The sequence below is a fragment of the Amblyomma americanum genome, chromosome 5 (genome assembly GCF_052857255.1).
Source record: "Amblyomma americanum isolate KBUSLIRL-KWMA chromosome 5, ASM5285725v1, whole genome shotgun sequence".
NCBI classification, from domain to species: domain Eukaryota; kingdom Metazoa; phylum Arthropoda; class Arachnida; order Ixodida; family Ixodidae; genus Amblyomma; species Amblyomma americanum.
This window is the reverse complement of record NC_135501.1, coordinates 161,502,651-161,519,756: the sequence shown is the minus strand read 5'-3', so window position 1 is coordinate 161,519,756 and position 17,106 is coordinate 161,502,651. Positions and strand designations below refer to the sequence as shown.

General features: G+C 43.1%; 1 protein-coding gene across 1 annotated transcript in view; it reads left to right on the top strand.

Moving 5' to 3' along the window:
- The first annotated feature begins 351 nt into the window (after positions 1 to 351).
- LOC144134294 (uncharacterized) overlaps positions 352 to 17,106 on the top strand; it is a 41,842-nt gene continuing 25,087 nt past the window's right edge. Inside the window, exons 1-7 of the mRNA XM_077667239.1 lie at positions 352 to 540; positions 6,243 to 6,413; positions 7,563 to 7,640; positions 8,081 to 8,197; positions 10,811 to 10,846; positions 11,230 to 11,298; positions 12,181 to 12,306. Coding sequence (XP_077523365.1) covers positions 510 to 540; positions 6,243 to 6,413; positions 7,563 to 7,640; positions 8,081 to 8,197; positions 10,811 to 10,846; positions 11,230 to 11,298; positions 12,181 to 12,306 — 628 coding nt within the window. The 5' untranslated portion in view covers positions 352 to 509. The remainder of the gene's footprint in view (positions 541 to 6,242; positions 6,414 to 7,562; positions 7,641 to 8,080; positions 8,198 to 10,810; positions 10,847 to 11,229; positions 11,299 to 12,180; positions 12,307 to 17,106) is intronic.

Below are 17,106 nucleotides of genomic sequence, written 5' to 3'. Positions count from 1 at the left end.
GTTACCAACCTTTAACGTAGCGGTTCAATATTTTGCAGGCGCCATAACATTTATGACGAGTGCTTTCCACGAGGATTAATAGCTCAAGTCCAAAGTCAACGACATTTGATAAAAATGCGCGAGTGAAAACAGATGTCTTCAGCCTAATGGTGCTGTCTTCTTTGGGGTGTAATTGTTGAAGAGCTTATGTTTATAGTTTCCAGTTTCATAAAAGTGTTTCGCGCTGTGCTGACGGCGAGCTGCGCTTTTAAATGGCTTTTGCAGATTTGTAAAACAGAAAGATGCTTAGATTTTTTTTATTTTCTCAGCGAGGAGGGTCGCGATATTTTCCCTGCGTCTAGTCGAACGAGACGACAGCTGGCTGAAATGTCAATGCCTGGTGTCAAGAGCCCTTAGTTGCTGAGATAAACGCTCAGCTATTGCTGCCTGGGCATCTCGGCCTTGTCACAAGAAACTGTGTGCGCTGCTTCAAATGGGCACCGCCAGCTCTTTAACTACGCAGGAGCGATATGAGTTTTAGCGCTTCTTTCAAAGCATCAGGTATGTTTGCAAAGAGAAGTTGCTGGTTCTTCTCCACGTTGATCTCACTGGGCGCTTAAGGATTTAAGCTTAATACCTGGCTTTTTTTTTTAATTTGTATGGTCTCCGCTTCAATGTTTCCCGTCTGGACCACGGCCTTGCGAAATTTATTCTATGCTAAATCTGTAGAAGTGTATTCATTTGGGAAACTGGCTTAAATATAGATGAAAGGACAATGCATTACCGAGAAATTCTGCACAAAAGCATACCTGAGCGGGAAACCGTTTATAGACGCAATTTTTTCATATAATGTAGGAATTTGCTGTAACAATCAATATCTCCGCAGATCACCCGATGGCACACTGTAAACAGAAAGGAGTAAAAATGAGATTAAGTTGTCCTCTAGCACACTCCTTTTTATATAAGGGAGTTCGCTAGGGGACAGCTTACACCCTTTTTACTCTCGTATAGGCGTATTTGCGTTTAGAGTGCAGTCTTGTATTTTTTTCCATTCACGTTATTGCTGTACGTAGTAAAAAACCTTTTCCTATTGGTTTTCTAAAGCAGTCTTCACTGTTGGATGCGATCTCTGGAAATAGTTTAAAACGAAGAATTTTCTGAATATCGGAATAGACCATTACCTTCAATACTTTCATAACAGTGTCTACTAGGGTAACAGAGATAATCGCTTAGAAAACTCATCATACTTTCTCAACTACGAATATTTAAAACCACCACCTTGGGCTTGTTCACAAAGTTCATTGTTCCGGGAGGTCGCGGGAACCTCCCTTGAATAGCTAAACGCGCTCGAACCGTGCAATAGTTCGAACAGGACCATTCGCATTTTTTGGCTCGCGTACCTAGGAAACTTTTTCGATTTTTGACAGAGCAAAATATGAAGTATTCCTGCGAACCTGCTTCGTTCTTTGAATATTCCGTGCAAAAAACGCTCTTCTGTGCCTGATGATCTTGGTTAGCAGAAAAAAGATGAGAGGTCATTGCACTTACGAAGCTCGAAAGAAAAGTTGCAAACATTTATTTCTAGAAGTCTAATTGGGACCAAAAGGGACGTAATTCAGCAACAACAAGGCTGCATATTACTCCTTAAGGGATGTAGGCATCACCGCGATAAGGATATTATTGGCGGTGAGGCTAATAATTATGCGCGGTATTACTAGTACAGGCTGCCAGTTTAAGTTATGGTGTGAAGCACGAAGTCATAACAATAGATATAAACTCATTTCAAAAAGATCTTCATAACAAAGTTTTATTCGCGAAATGCATATCTGCTAATACATCATTACCGTCAGAACGCAGTCGGCCGATTTTTTTCATTTTATCTAACGATAGTCAGAAAAGATGTACAAAAATGAGTACACATTGCATGCCTAATAGTTAGGGCCCTCCGTTTCCTTGGAAAAGCTGACTTTGCCCAATTCTGAAACCGCCAAATGATTCCTTCAAAATTGGGCTAAAATTGATTTGTACTCGAAAATCTGCCGTGCTGGAAACGTGCTCGACAGTATGCGAATGTCATTCATGGCAGACAGGCCTGGTTCCCTGGTGGCAGCGCTCGCACTTTTCGTGCAAAACAAAACAGGCTGCCTCCCCCCCCCCCCCCCCCTCTCAATATGTGCGAAACCCAGAGTGCCGAAGCTACATGCGATGTAGTTCGAAGAGGCGAACTGTCGAAAGAATGCACTCATTCTTCCTCTCCCCCTTCCGAGTCACCACGCATTTCAGGTTTCTGCGAGTCAGAGACAAAGCGAGAGCGTCATGATTCCTGCCCGTCTTCCCTGCTAGCCAATAAGAAGGGTCAGTCGTTGCTGATGCTGAATGTGTGCTCATATTTGTACATAGCAGAAGCAAGCGCAGCTATTCAAGTAAAAAAGAAAGAAATATGAACAAAGAAAGAGAATCTGGTGGTCGTGATTTTAGGCAATGGTCAATTTCTAAAATTGTTTTTTTTCTTTGAATTTTATTATGTTTTTTCTTGCGGGGATATAATCGGAATAAACCTTAGTTCTGTTGTAATTTCTGAAAAAGCTCGATTCCTCGTCGAACTCAAACTCTAAACCAAAGCACGATTTTTACCCCCCAAATTCAGGAAAAAAACAAAGCCTGAAAACGAAAGGCCCTGCTCTTAGGCAGTGACTGACAGTGAGAAAAAATAAAAAGCTTCATAAACAAAGGCTTGAAAAGTGGAACGAAACGGGAGGTATTGCCTACTGAGCCTTGAAACCGCAGTACGCAAACTTTTCGCAGCAAAAAAATACTGCTGAGTGACTAGGTGCAGCTGCTGCCGGTGCTTGGAAAAATCTTGCCGAGTTTGCCGGTGGGAGCCTTTGTATCCCGTTTCACATGGATGTAAAGAGAGAGGAGAAAGATGGAGAGAGAGGGGTGGAATCCATGAGCCAATAGAGAAACAGGTGGCGCGCATGAAGCGGCAGCCTTGCAATGTCGATGTTTGCTTGTGCGCTGTTTTTCACTAAGGGCTTGTGACCTTTTCTGGTCGCCGCAGACGGCGGAGTTTCCACTCAGTCTTCCTCTGTGCCTTTGGCGCAGCGCCTGACAAGCCTTCGCATAAACAGCGCTTTATATGTGAGATCATAACGCTGAAGTCCGCTGATATTCTTTCTTGTTTTCTGATTTTGCAGCATCTGTTCATTTTCCCTAAGTTAGCGATGAATTTATTACATGGCATTATCTTTCTCTTTACCATGTGCTCAGCATGGACTAATGTAAAGAGTGAGTGTTTTTATTCTTTTTCATCTTGGAATTTTAAACAGGATCACATGGTAAAATTTGACGGCTTACAAGCGTAAGAAGTCATCTCTGGCAATGAACTTTTTTCTCAGCACTACAGTCATCCTCAATGCTAGGGTCACTGATTGGCAAACGCTCGTTCTAATACTCTGACGTGGCAAATTCGTTTTAGTCCATGATGATTTATCTTTTTTTAAAAGTAAGTTCTGTGTGCCTTGTTTTGCTTTCTCGCTTTTATATTTGCAATTTGATCGCATAGGTTGATTGACGGATGAATAAAATTGATTAGTTGAAGAGGGGGTTAGGGATAGCGGGTTATAAAGTGTGGTTTGTGTTCGGGCTAGCTGGTGTAACACTGGAGCAAATTGCAGGCGCTGCGCAGTGCCGGTGCCCCGGACCATGTTAGATGTCTTTCCTTGTTTCTCTTCTCTTGTGAGACTATGCCGTGCCTGCAATTTATTCCAGGCTTAGGAAGGGATTGATTGCGGAGTACTGGTCGCCACTCTTTAGTCCAGGAGTCCGCCGGCCTCAGCTGAGGCTTTGGATCGCTGTGCCAGCGTAAGCAGGCGCTGCGGCTCCAAGTCAGCTAGAAGGTGCTAGCACTCCTCAAGACTAGGGGTATCTATTTTAGGCATTAGGCATTATGAGGCTACCTGCATCCCGATGTTCTGTGGTGTCTGATGTATACACATTCACTGTTGTGTGGTGTGGGTGATGTCTTGTGGTAAATGCTGTGTTTGGACATGTGTGGGTTCGTAGTGGCTTGTAGTGCGTACTTTCTGCGTCTATTCCTAAGCTCCCGGTTTGTTTCGCCGCATGTTTATGGTTTTGTGAAGGCCTCCACGGCTTACCCCGCTCCCTGGTTGGTAAAACTTCGGAAGATGGCGTCTACTCTAGTTTTGACTTTTACACAGCGTCGGGGGATTATGCAATGACTTGGTCGCAGAAAGTTAATGAGTACTTGTACAGGATGAGCGGTTACTCATAGCACAGGCAAAGCACTGGAAAAAATCGGTAAGGATTTAAGAAAAAAGAAATTGACATTATAGACCAATAAACGCAGGGTAAACCGAGTACATTATGCTCACTTGAATAGTTCAGTTCATAAGGACAGTTGACGCTGTACTTATATGGAAAAAAATCAGGAAGTAATCGTCCCAGGAAACATTGAGATGCCGTGCACTGCTGTTTCAAGAGATGTCCACTTGTCTTCGAATGCCCAGCTACAAAAGGAAATGTTTTCATGATGAAAACTTGTGTATAGTTTGTGGAAAATCTGAAAAAAAAAACAGTTCATTATATTTTTCTACACTTTGGCAGTATCTCTGGGGACGTTGAAAGCATAGTCAACGTGATACGAACTTCTGGTTTAGAAATAACTAAAGCAACATGAATACGTCTCAGGAAGACGTTAGTAACAAACGGTCGCAAACTTGGTGGATTAAAACCAAGAAATTACGTAAATATCCTTTTTATGCGGGTCTAATTGCTCATTATTATGAAACGGTGTTGAGCAAATATTCAAGGGAATCCTAAAAGACGGAATAAAATCTGTTCTAGATATGTACTCCTGCTCTGGGGTTTCCCTAATCCATGGACCAACACCGTTCCCACTTCGAGTTGTTGGCCGATTTCCTCTCGCCATAGCATATGACAGAAGGCCTGGTTGGTTTAGTTGGTAAAATGCTCCTGTGGGAGGGTGGTGGTCGATTCCCGACCTGGACGCATTTTTTTTCAAACACGAAGTTTCTGTAGAGGCTGTGCAGTTTTCCTTTATAGTAGTATGATGGTTCTCGTGTGAATCCGAATGAGTTATTACTTGCTTATCTAAAATGTACTCCACCTTGGGGGATTCGCCTAAACTTTGGACCAAAGATACTCGTTCCGAAATAAATTCGGTGCAGAGCCCAACGTTTAATGAATTTAATATACAAAAATGAAAAGCTTCTAAATGCTAACGTATTGTTGCACAGAATGCCTTGGAAACATGCAAATAATTAAACACCGAGCATGGCGGCGTTCGCAACAACTTTTTCCGCAGAGACATGTCGCACGACTTCCAATCCTTCCAGCTATTTAATGGCAGGACGGCATGTGGCGGTACGCGTGTTACGCGTCTCTCCTTTTGGGCTGCAGCGGGCCGTGTTGCACAGGAAGGCGCTGGTGAAAGAGGATCAGCGTGCAATCTGCAGATGGAAGGGAACTCGCAGAGTCTGTGCGTTTGGCTTTTCTATTAATATAATGCGATGCAGAACGTACTCCAACAGCAGGTGGAGGAAAGCTTATACAGCCTTGATAAGCTCCGCTACGCTCCTTAAATTCAGAAAGTCAACGGTAGATGTGTGCCACACGCTCTGTGTGACCCCCAAAAAATGTAGTGCAAATATCGGGCGGTGGCTCAAACCGTACAGCAGCGCGCAAAAAAAAAAAAACGCGGACAATACAGATGTGAACGGGACAGGCGCTACAGATCCGTGTCGTTCGTGCCTTTTTGGAGCTCTGTTTTCAAAAACTATTACCAACTATCAAGAAACAAACTACTGCTGCATGCAAAATCGCAAATATGCGTCACGCAGCAAATGGCCGCAGCTCGGGTAAGTTCAGCGCATTACGGGGCATAGCGTAAACGCTGCGCAACTGTTCATAAACAGTTCTGCACTTTCTTTGCATGTCTCTTACTTTCCCCTTAAAAAAGAACACTTATAAGTACTAACGAGCACGAAAAGTCTCATATATAAATTTGTGCATTTCACTATTCATGAGCATATTCTTGCTATCGCTGGCACCGGCGTTTAAGAGTTATTCAGTATACTGCAACCAGGAATTTAAGACCATCACCTTGCTCAAATAAATCGCTCATCATTTTTCATGTTAGGAAAATTCTTTGAATGAGGCAGAGTTGAATTTTTATATACAAGCGCTGCCATTCCGACATGCCCCTTTCTCACAATCTTTAGGTTGTTTCAATAAGCAACGAACAGGCTTCTGCTCTCGAAAGCGTATTGTCCACCAAGTAATGTGTCCAGGAGTGAAGCCTTGGTCTTGCAATATGGCGGAACTCAGATGCGGCTGTGTAAAGGGAACAGCCCGCAGAGCAGATGGCAAGTGCGTCGCACCGAATGAATGCTGTAAGTGGTCGTTGCCGTTTCTCTCCTTAAGAAGCCTGCAAAGAACTTAAATGTGCAAGGAGCACGGTATTCCCCCTGAGAAACAGGCGATACCACCTCAGCGGTTTAATTGTGTATTACCTAAAGCAGGCTTTTAACATGCACTTCTTTTACGTTCGTCGGACATGGCTTGCATATTTATCTTTGTGGTGCCACAGTTTTCGGCGGAAATACTGGTAAAACGTGCCTATTGCTGCGTCGTACGCTAAGTGGCACACAATCACAACACAATTAAATGCACCAGCAATCGTTGTTTGCCTTTTGATTAGAGGATTATCGTTTGTAAGGCTACTTAAATATCGACATTAGCGCAGAGTGAGCATGCTATACGCGCTGCTCTTTTGCACAGTATTTGCTTAAGAATATATTCTATGTTTTCATGTCCGCTAAAACTTTATGAAAGCATACAAACCAATTAAATTTAAACGTCATTGGGAAGTTTGTTCGTATACCTGTCGTCATCACAAAGAAATAGTGGCTCAAGTCACCATATGCGTCTGCCCCACCACGTTGCGAAGCAGTCCTTTTAAACTTCAGCACGTTCTGAATGTGATAGCGTTAAAGGCCCCGTTGATCATAAAATCAAGTGTCGGCGTTGTGAGCGAAAAATCACGACCATGGCTCTGGAAGGTGGTCCAGCAGAGAGCAACCTAGGAGCTAGGTGGGCCACCTAGGTCATGTCACCTTGCAGCGTCATCACAACGTGTCCACCGTATTTTGAGCCAACTGCTCGCCGTGCCATGTGGCAGTGAAATTGATTACTGGGCACTCGAGAAGAGCAACCTTGGTCACACAAAGCCCACCGCTGGAAGCACATGCAATCCTAGGGTATCAGCACATCGTTTAGTCACTGCTCCACTGCGCCAGGAGGGGATTGATGAGTGCCAGGGATTTAAGAATGTAAAGTAGAGAATGACCTTCGGCATATATGAAAATTAACCCAATACAGTGTCGCGTCATATCCTTAAAGCGGAGCTTAAGTGATCCCTCCAATTTTTGCAATAATGAGAGATTTTCAAAGTATAGAATTTTTGTATGGCTGCGCGAAGCCTTTTTAAAGCTTTCGCATGTGTGAGATGTATATCTGATTATGGGCTGCTTCCAACACAGCTGCCACGCGTACAGTGCGCCCAAAACCCACAAAAGAACCAGAGGACACAATTGAGGATAGTGTGTTCTTCAGTGGAGGTATGTATACTCAGCTTTTATATCTTTCATATGGCTATGATCGGCCATAACGCGCTCAGAGTAACCATGTACTGCATAGATACTAATTAACTTGTTGAGTCAGGATATGAACAGTGTAAAAACCTTCTAAGCGTTTATATTATATCTCAAAACTAATTGATTTCAGTGACTTTTGGCTTCCTCACTATGTTTGAATATATGCTGTTGGAGGACTTCGTTTCAGATTTGTGCGGTTAAAAAACTGCTTTAGCACAGATATTATTTTGTGCAGCATTGGTGGCAGGGGAAGAATTATTTTTAGCCGTTATGTGCGGAATTTCTTTCATTGTGCGTGACGCTTGGGCTCGTATTCAGAAAAGCAGTTAAAATCGCATTGGGATTAATGGTTTCATCCTAATTATATCGTGATACCTGAGAACTCCCTTGTGTTTCTTCTTCAGGTGATTATGACTGTCCTGATGATAATAAATGCAGGGAAGCCTGCAGAGAGCGCGGATTTCAGAATGGCTATTGCGATCGCTTGCTGCTCAAGCCCTGCTATTGCTACACACGTGTCTGTAAGTAAGAAAATTCACGAGGCTGCCATAACGAATACGAATTCGTGCTTCTGCTATGCTACCACTGAGATATCAATTTCGTTGTCATTTGTGCCAGCCGGTGAAGGTGGGGTCCCAAGCGTGCTCTGGATGGGCACCTAAAGCATCTGTGCAGCCCCTTCATGAAGGCATTCGGATCCCGTCATTGCTAAAAACATTTGTCGCTCTGTCAGCTATGGAGCTCTTCAGCTCTGGTGTTGACAGCAACGGAAAGAAAACTGCCTCTGCTGTTGTACGCCCCGCATGATCAAATGAAGACAACTGCAGCTACTCCACATAGCTTATTTAGCGTCTGCTACTACAATACCTTAAGCGCTGGTTTTTGAACTCCCTAAGCGTTAATATTTGAGGCAATCGCCTTAAGCATCAAATCCCATCTATATGCCAAGAAGCCACATACGCCTCTTGCCACACGATATTGTGTCTTAAAAGAACCGTCACAGAAGGGGCGTGCTATAAGCAAATACTTAGCGTTTTTCTGCAATGAAACAGGCTCTCGTTTTTACTTTTCAAATTGACGGGGCAAAGCAGATGGGATTTCCATGTTTGGCGGAGGATGTTTTTCTATCACGTTTACTGCCTATTTCGCTCATATACATCGTTTAAGTTTAGGACGACGTTCAAAGCGCTGACTGGTTTATCGGAAGCTTTGCGAGCGGCAGTACCATAACTCAGTGTGACCTAAGCACCAAATGGCAGTTATCACAAAAATAGAGTCCAGAAAGGAGAAGATTCTTTAGTATTTGACACCCTGCCATCAGATTAAGAAATCGTTTACTCCGAGCGGCTCGAACCTTCGTCGATCGCTGCTTCCATAACCCAGCTGAGAGAACTCTTCGCTCCCGCTGGCCTTAATGAAATTATTGCGCGCTAATGTAGTGAGGAAACAGAAATATTCTTGGTGCCATATTAACTAGGACTGAAACAAAAATGTTAATGTACTTTAGATGGGAGCATTTCATTTTCTAAAGAGGCCAGGTACGAACTATGAAAAGGAAAGGGTCAAGGCATGTGCAATGTTGTCTGGTCTCCAATAGACGCAGCTGTTCAATTTCGTGCCACCTCAAATTATCTTAATACGTTTAAAAATGTTAACCTATTTCTTAGTTTGTATTTCGTATTTTGTATGTATTCTTATTTTGTTGCTTATTGAAATTTTTTGTCATGGGAGGTCTCACCCACAGTCCTGTAACATGGGACCTCTCGCTGTATACGTTTGTAACTTTATTTGAATGCATTAATAAAGTTTCAACTTCAACTTCTTTGGGCTCAGGCTAGCAAAGATTATTTTAGATTTTAAGCACGCTTTCCTGCTTACACTGTAAAAGTGACATCTTTTTCTTTTTGCAAGGTTCTTGTGATCATCAGCACAAATTTTTCCTTCAAAAGGCACGTGTTTCGAAACAATTGGTAAATTCCTAATAAAGAATAAACTTCGAGGCTATCTAGCCATGAAGTGGACGGGCGCTGATGTCAGCAGCAGTCAGCATTTATGGTTAGAAAAATTTAGTATGGCAGCCTGCAATGAGAAAGAAAGATTAAAAAAAGGTGCTGTCTTTTTTTCTTGCTTTCCTAGTTTTTCGTGTTCATGGTATGTAGATCGCCGACTAAATCTCCTAAATTACTTTGTTTCTAATGACATCTGTATTGTATTGGGGCTGCCTTCCGTGTAGATCTCCTTCGTTCTGATTGTTACTCATAGTAATAATTTCGTTTTTACGTTCACGAACTAATCCATGTGCGGGAGACCTTGTCAACATCAGTATAGCCGCCGTCAAAAGTTTATGGAATTCAATTCTTCAGAACAAAAACATTATTTCTTGGTATTGAATACGCATTGCTTTAAATTTAAAGCTGCAGTGTGTAATTTCGCAATAAAAGTTATGAGACAAATACTCCAGTCTGTTATCAAAAGCGGAGATCCATCCAATATTGAATTTCAAAGACATCTGGAGTTTGTGTTCCTGCGCAATACAACAAAAAAGGCTTTAGTAAATATTGTGTCTATACTGAAGGTCCGGTACAGCTGGGACTGTGACGTTTTAGTTGCATTTATCGATGTGGCAATGGAAGGAATACTTCCACTTTTTTACTTCAAGACAATGCCGCAGACATCATTGCTCATTTTCTTCTCAAGCGCCTCTAATAACATCTATGGGGTGCCTATACATTACACTTGATCTAAAACCAATATAGCCTCTCTTCCAACTTGTACCTTGTTGTATTATAACGATCGCTGTGTAAGTCACGTGCGCCGAATATCATGTAAACGTGCGCGCTCTTCCTGTGCTCTGCTTTTGACCCTCGCTTCACCCTCCCCCTCCCCTCCGCCCCTGTCGTTCTCCCGGTGACATCACTCTCCAATTCCATACATTCCGAGTTTCGTAAATATTTCGGCCCGTCGCAGCAGTGCCTCAGGTTCGCTTAACCACAGCTATAAACAGTAACTGGATCATTTTTTAATTATTCTATTAGATCAACGGTTTAAAACTGTGTAGCAACGAAACTCGAACTCTTTTCACATTATTTCTGGGCTCGACATGCTCGCTGATTTTTTACCTCTTGTCTCTGCAGCGAAACCTCCAACAAAGAGGCCCACAATAGGCAAAGGTAGGCGTGTTTCATTGCCTTATCATTTATATCTAATGCGTGCCCCCTGGAAAGGAGTTGGGGGCTATATGTAATGAATTAATATAATCTAAAACTGGCTTGTCTGACCACCAGGGGAACAGGGGAACTAGAAAAGTTTATTTTGTGTTTATTTTGTTTTCCTATCTTTGACCTAAAGTGCTGGATTTCAATGCATCAGTGACACCTGGCGTGACATATAAATTCAGTGATATTACTCGGAAACGAATAACGTTAATAGGATGCAAGAGAATCATTTTGGTGCTTCATGTTTCGCTTTGTATGCAAGGAAATCAAAGATTGCCCTGCGCTCAAAGGTTCAATGGTAGAGGGTTAGGGCACTTTCAAATGGTTACTTTTTGCAGATCCGATAAGTTTATCCTGGCCGTACGGTCACATTGCGGCCACAGGCGAGCTCATTAAGGAGTTAACAGGTAAGAAACATGCGGCAAAATAGCACCTCATAAGCTTAACGGCGAGCATTTTCAAGTGGAAATCATTCTTGTTACTATGGAGGTTGTCAATAGGAAATAGGAACTGGAGAACTTGCTCCGCAAAGCGTTATTTTATTATTTTAATAAGACTGCATTTCTTTTAAACTGCAACTGCAGATATGAAGGGTATGCAATTTGAGGATCCTAGTAAGCGTTTGCTACGCCCCGCAGCTGCGTTTTACAGCGACAGCTGTTAGGCGCCCGTTCCTGGCTTTCTCTTCGCGGTCACCGCTGTCGCCGTCGCGTACCGGCGGGCGCCTTAATGTCACAGTCAGGTGATATTAACGTCACGTGACCTGAAGTCACGGTCAACATGTATCGCATCAGCCTGCGTGCGGCTCTGTTTGGAACAGCAGCCTGCCATTGCAGGGATGCATCACTTGACCACTACACCGGTGCGCTAGGAATATACCTCCAAAACTAAACGCCTAAACAGCTATCGCTGAATATGGCGTTACGCGGTCGTAACCGTCCTGTGAGTTTTTCACCAAAATCTCTATTATACTTTGGGGAAATTCCACCTGTAGGGAGAATGTGCCTCGAAGCATTTAGTCAAACATGCGGTGTCGGTGCCTCTGGAATGCGGTGTCAGAGATAGCACTAAGTACGGCAGAATATGTCGGGAGAAATGAAAACATCCCGCTTTCTGGAGGAAGTAGCTAGAGTATTGGTCAACAATGGAATTAACCAAATCCTGTAATTGGACCGATGTATGTTTATTTCACTAGTTAGCATTCTAGAGCCTCAATTTATTTTCTCTCTGAACTATTTTTATATTGTGGCAAAAAAAGGTATTCTTCTTGAAAAAAAATTCTATTACACACACTCACGGCTGTCCCAGTGACACAAGCCAGTGCTTCAAGCAGTGCAATCGCCTTGGCGTTAAAGGCGCTTTCTGTGGATACCAGCCGCCATATCACTGCTTCTGTGAATCATATATTCCGAAATGTAAGTGAGAAGCAGGCAACATGCGGAATATTTCTTCGGCCCTGTGCTTAAATTGGTTTGGTACCGAGAGGTTCCAGCAGATGTGCACTGCCTATCATGAGCACCAAAAAAACAATCTTTCAAAGACACATTAACAACCTCATGCGTACTGCATTCATATTCATGAATAGTATAACAATTCCTACGGCTAGCGATATTTAGAGTATCTCCTCACTATTCAAACTACGCAACAATTCTGCGCGATATCCGAGTCTAGTAGCCGTATTGCAGTACTCCTTTTGGAACTTTTCTTGAGAAAAAAACTACTCCGATGGGCAAACGAAGAGCGGAATTTGCGGTGTTTGTGGTTTATGTCTGGTTAATTAACAAAATAAAAAGAAACAAAATGTCTAAATAAAAATAGATGTCATTATATTTATTATTATGTTTGTACCACTCGGATAAAATCACTGTGTGGTGTTTGCTCTAAGAACAAAAATAAACAAAAAATGACAGTACCGAAGAGGAGACATCATGAAGAAACAACAAAGCCATTTCAAATGTTTTTTTGTATTCTGATCAGATGTCAATTCTTTCATGTGACCAGTTCAATTTTATAAAGTGCCCTGCTGAAACCGGTCACAATGGTTGAGATATTTTAACATGGGTCTTTCAAATAAAGGAAATAAACTTTTCAGTGTCAATCAATTACTTTTCTTTTTCTATCCGGAAATAACGCAAGGAATTTCCCAGATGAAAATCTCTTCAACTCGATAATAAAGAAACACTTTGAGTGATATAATGTTGTTTAATTCAACTGAAGCAATTAAATTACTGTTACCATAGCATTTGCAACAAAAAAGGTACGATATCACATTGTACACAGTTGGGTGGGTATCAGCTAAATGAGCTAGACATTATTAGGCTTATCTGAACGACGATTATTTCAGCTTCACACTGATTAAGAGTAATCATTCCAGCAAAAGAAAATAAAGGGCTGCAGAGTTGAATAAAAAGAAACTTTCAGTACAGGCAGGACGCAACCATCAAAAAGAAGAGACAGCACAACGCGCTACATACATACAACACTCGCAAAACAGCGGTATTCATAAAAAAAAAGCTCCAACATTCCTCTTTAAAATAAACGGCATTGTGCTTTCGTGAGATAACTAAGACAAGCAACAACTTAAAAATCCCTCCAGAGACTGCATTGGAGAAATGCGAAAGCATTAGTGTTTGCCGCGCCATTGGTGGTGCCTAGTCAAGTTTGGTAGCTGTTCTTCATATGGCGTCCTATGGAATGTTCTAGAACTATTTGAAAACCTGCATATCTTCCTACTTCCCTGACACCGACATTCAGGGCTCCATTTTTGCTCTACTCTAATTGGTTGTAGGCGTAGCGTCATAAAACGCATGTGATGGCGTCACACCCCTATGAATCCACATAGTATCACCAATTTGCTACTTTAGTCACCATCACTAATTAGTACCACTATGTATCCTCGATAATCAGTATCATTTATTAACATTATTATTTATTGTCATTATAAGTGTTACAATATAACTATTAATTAGTGTCCTAAATAATGACTAATGTTAATGACCTATGACTAACGACTCTGAGTCAATTTTTTTTAGTCACTGACCTCACATACTTCACTACACCACTCTTGCTTCCACGTTTGGCGGACAATTTGGGTGCCGACATTGAAAAAATTACGCTGTAAGTGTCTTGCATATCTCGGTGGACACCCGAACCATACCGTAAGGGAAGGAGGAAAGGTGGGAGTGAAAGAAGAAAGAAAGGCAGAGGTGCGGTGGTGGAGGCTTCCGGAATAATCTCTACCACCTGGGAATCTTTAACGTGCACTTACATCGCACAGCACACGGAAGCCTTTGCGTTTCGCACGTGCACTGCACTTCCATCGATCCGAATTCCCATCAGATTATGCCCTGCCGCATCATCCCTTGCAACCACCATGGGTGATGGCTCAGCAGCCTTCAGTATACCTGCATGTCCCTAGCATAATCCAGAAATCTGTGATGCCGGTTAATGGACTGAAGCAACTTGCTCTTGCCTACATCTGGTCAGAATACCAAAACTGTGTGCACGTGTACACAGATGGATCTGCGTCACCAAAGGCATCAAAAGCAGCTTTCGCAATCCCCGCTCAGCAGACGACCCGCAGATTTATTTTAGGACACAAGTCTACTTCAACCGCTGCAGAGCTTACAGGCTTTCGGGAAGCGATTCGCCACGTCTGCGGAGAACCGCCTCAGGAGAGGTGCATTTTCACTGACTGTAAACCTGCGCTACAAATTTTGGGATGCTTCCTGCGCCACACCGCCTACCAAGGTCTGGCTCTTGATTTCATTAGTCTCCGGTCATTTGCTCAGGAAAAAGGCCACCGTATAGTGTTTTACTGGATCCCTGGGCACTGCGGATTCGATGGAAATGAGACCGCCGACGCTGAAGAAACGAGCGCCTTCAACAGTGGCCTGCGTACAGCTGTGCAGTCCTCTAGACCGGACACGACTTGTCTCCTTTCGGAATCAATGAGGAGCACGATGGCTAGGTACTGAGCCCTACCAGACACTCGACACATACGCCTTAAACGGCTAGATCCGGCGATGACTTTTTCTGTTCCTCGCGGAATACCATGCCCTATAGCATGCGTAATCTATAGACTAAGTTTAAACGTCGCCTTCACGCGCAAATACTTACATTTAATAGGACAAGTGGAGACCCCGTACTGTACCACATATGGCGTGCAAGAGACTATAGAACATGTTTTAGTGGTGTGTCCAGCATATACACCTGAAAGACTCATGCTTGCATCTGTTTTGAAGTCTGTATACACAATGCCATTCTCGGAGGATTTGATCCTCGGCGCTTGGTCAGATAGTTTGAAAACTGTACAGGCAACGCGAGCACCCTCACGCTTTTTAAGCGACACGGACCTTGCCTCAGCGTTTGTGATGTTAGAAAGTGTGCATTTTTTGTTTTTCCTTTCTTTTTTATGTACTTTTTCATCTGCCTCCTCCCATCATCATCACCTCCCATCGTGACCCTCTTGTCTCCTATTCCCGTTCCCCAGTGGAGAGTAGCAGGCCAGATATTTTTCAGGCCAACATCTCGGCCTTTCAAGTCAATAAACCCTCTCTATCTTGCATTTCGCCTTCATCGAAACGCTGCCGCCGTGGTCGGGTTCGAACCCGGGTACTCCGGCTCAGTAGCCGAGCGCCCTAAGCACTTAGCCACCGCGGCGGGTTGGTTCACTCTCAAGAGGCCGATGTAGCCTGGCATTAAAAAATAAAAAAAATGCGCCAAAACGTGCTACTTTGAAACTGCATTGTCTAAGCTTATTGCAAAAAGCGAAACGGCTGTACTGTTCACGTAGAACTACACCAAAATCTCTGCATTGTCATGAAAGGACACCCAAACTCCCTCAAAAAATCATGACAGGGAAGGAAAAATTTATTGTAATTACTTCTATTAAACACTTTATTTAGAATAACGCTGAGGGCCACGGCGGTCGAATTTAGATAGAGGTGATGTTCCATAAGCCCGTAAGATATGTAGTTTGTGTGCAATTTTTTTCCCAAATAGCAGGTGGTGGAATTGTGTGCAGCCTCAAGATATGAAACCACATACGATACCGATTAACGAGGGGGTTCAAGGTAACGTTCCACATCACGAAAAGGAGAACGAGGCACACAGCGCTGACTATCAACTCATGAGTTTATGCAAAGAAATGGTCAATATATACAAAAAAACAACTCATGACACTCCAGGAAAGAGAGTCTATGTGCCTGAAAAGGGTAGATTTACAATGCATTTGACAGGTATCCGATTTCTTTCGCAGTTAATGAACCAGATGGGTCACTGACACATGAAGCATGGTGCTTTGAGATGTTATAAGGTGCCATAATCTCCATGTTTATCCGGGATCTACCCCTGGTCATAAATTTGGCAGCCTCGGTATCTCGGCCGACGTTCTCCTTCGCTGCTGGTTCGACAGTGGGCCACCAGATTTCCAGATACGGCTATTCTATCTACCTTGCTTTTGTGTTATAATCGACGTACATTCAAATACCTACCCGTCTGCTCGAAAAAAAAGCCGCCACACATGAAGGGCTAAGAAAAGATGACTTGTATTTCAGCATGGGACAAAAGTGTTTCGGAGATTGCTGTGGCAAGAAGTTGACTGCGTCACACCGCACACAAAACCAACCAAACCCAAAACAAAACCACACAAATGTTGCGGTTTCACGACTCTGTCAACGCAAAAGCGTCGCATAGGATCATCGCTTTAAAGCCACTGTGCTTTCTAAAATTCTGAATGAAGAAAGAAAGAAAAACACGGAGTGGTCTTCTATTAAGCGACACCTTGACGAGGTCGTAGGCTCGCAAAGTTGATGTCCGCCGTAACGCTTTAGCCGGTGCCGCGAGTCTAGCAACACCTCAAGCTGTTCCAATGTTTGTCGCAGCGCTGTGTTGTTGGACGTTGTAACAACGATCAAGAACATGCTCATTGCAAGTTAAAATGTTAACTATCCAAGCTCAGTTAACATTTTACATGCGAACATCATTCACTGGTCTTCTGATGTTCGCCGACATCGTTACTGCTTTGCCACAGGAGACATATTGATACCTCAGGAAGTCTAATTTTGAGACTGGTACCGTGCTTTGCATCCGTGTTAGCCCCGTTCAAAGTTAAGCTGCGCTACAAAACGACCCTCTCCGTCATGTGACGCTCAATAGCGGTCTAGCTCAGTCAGCAGAGAGCGACTCCGGTATCACGTTCATAACTTCTATTG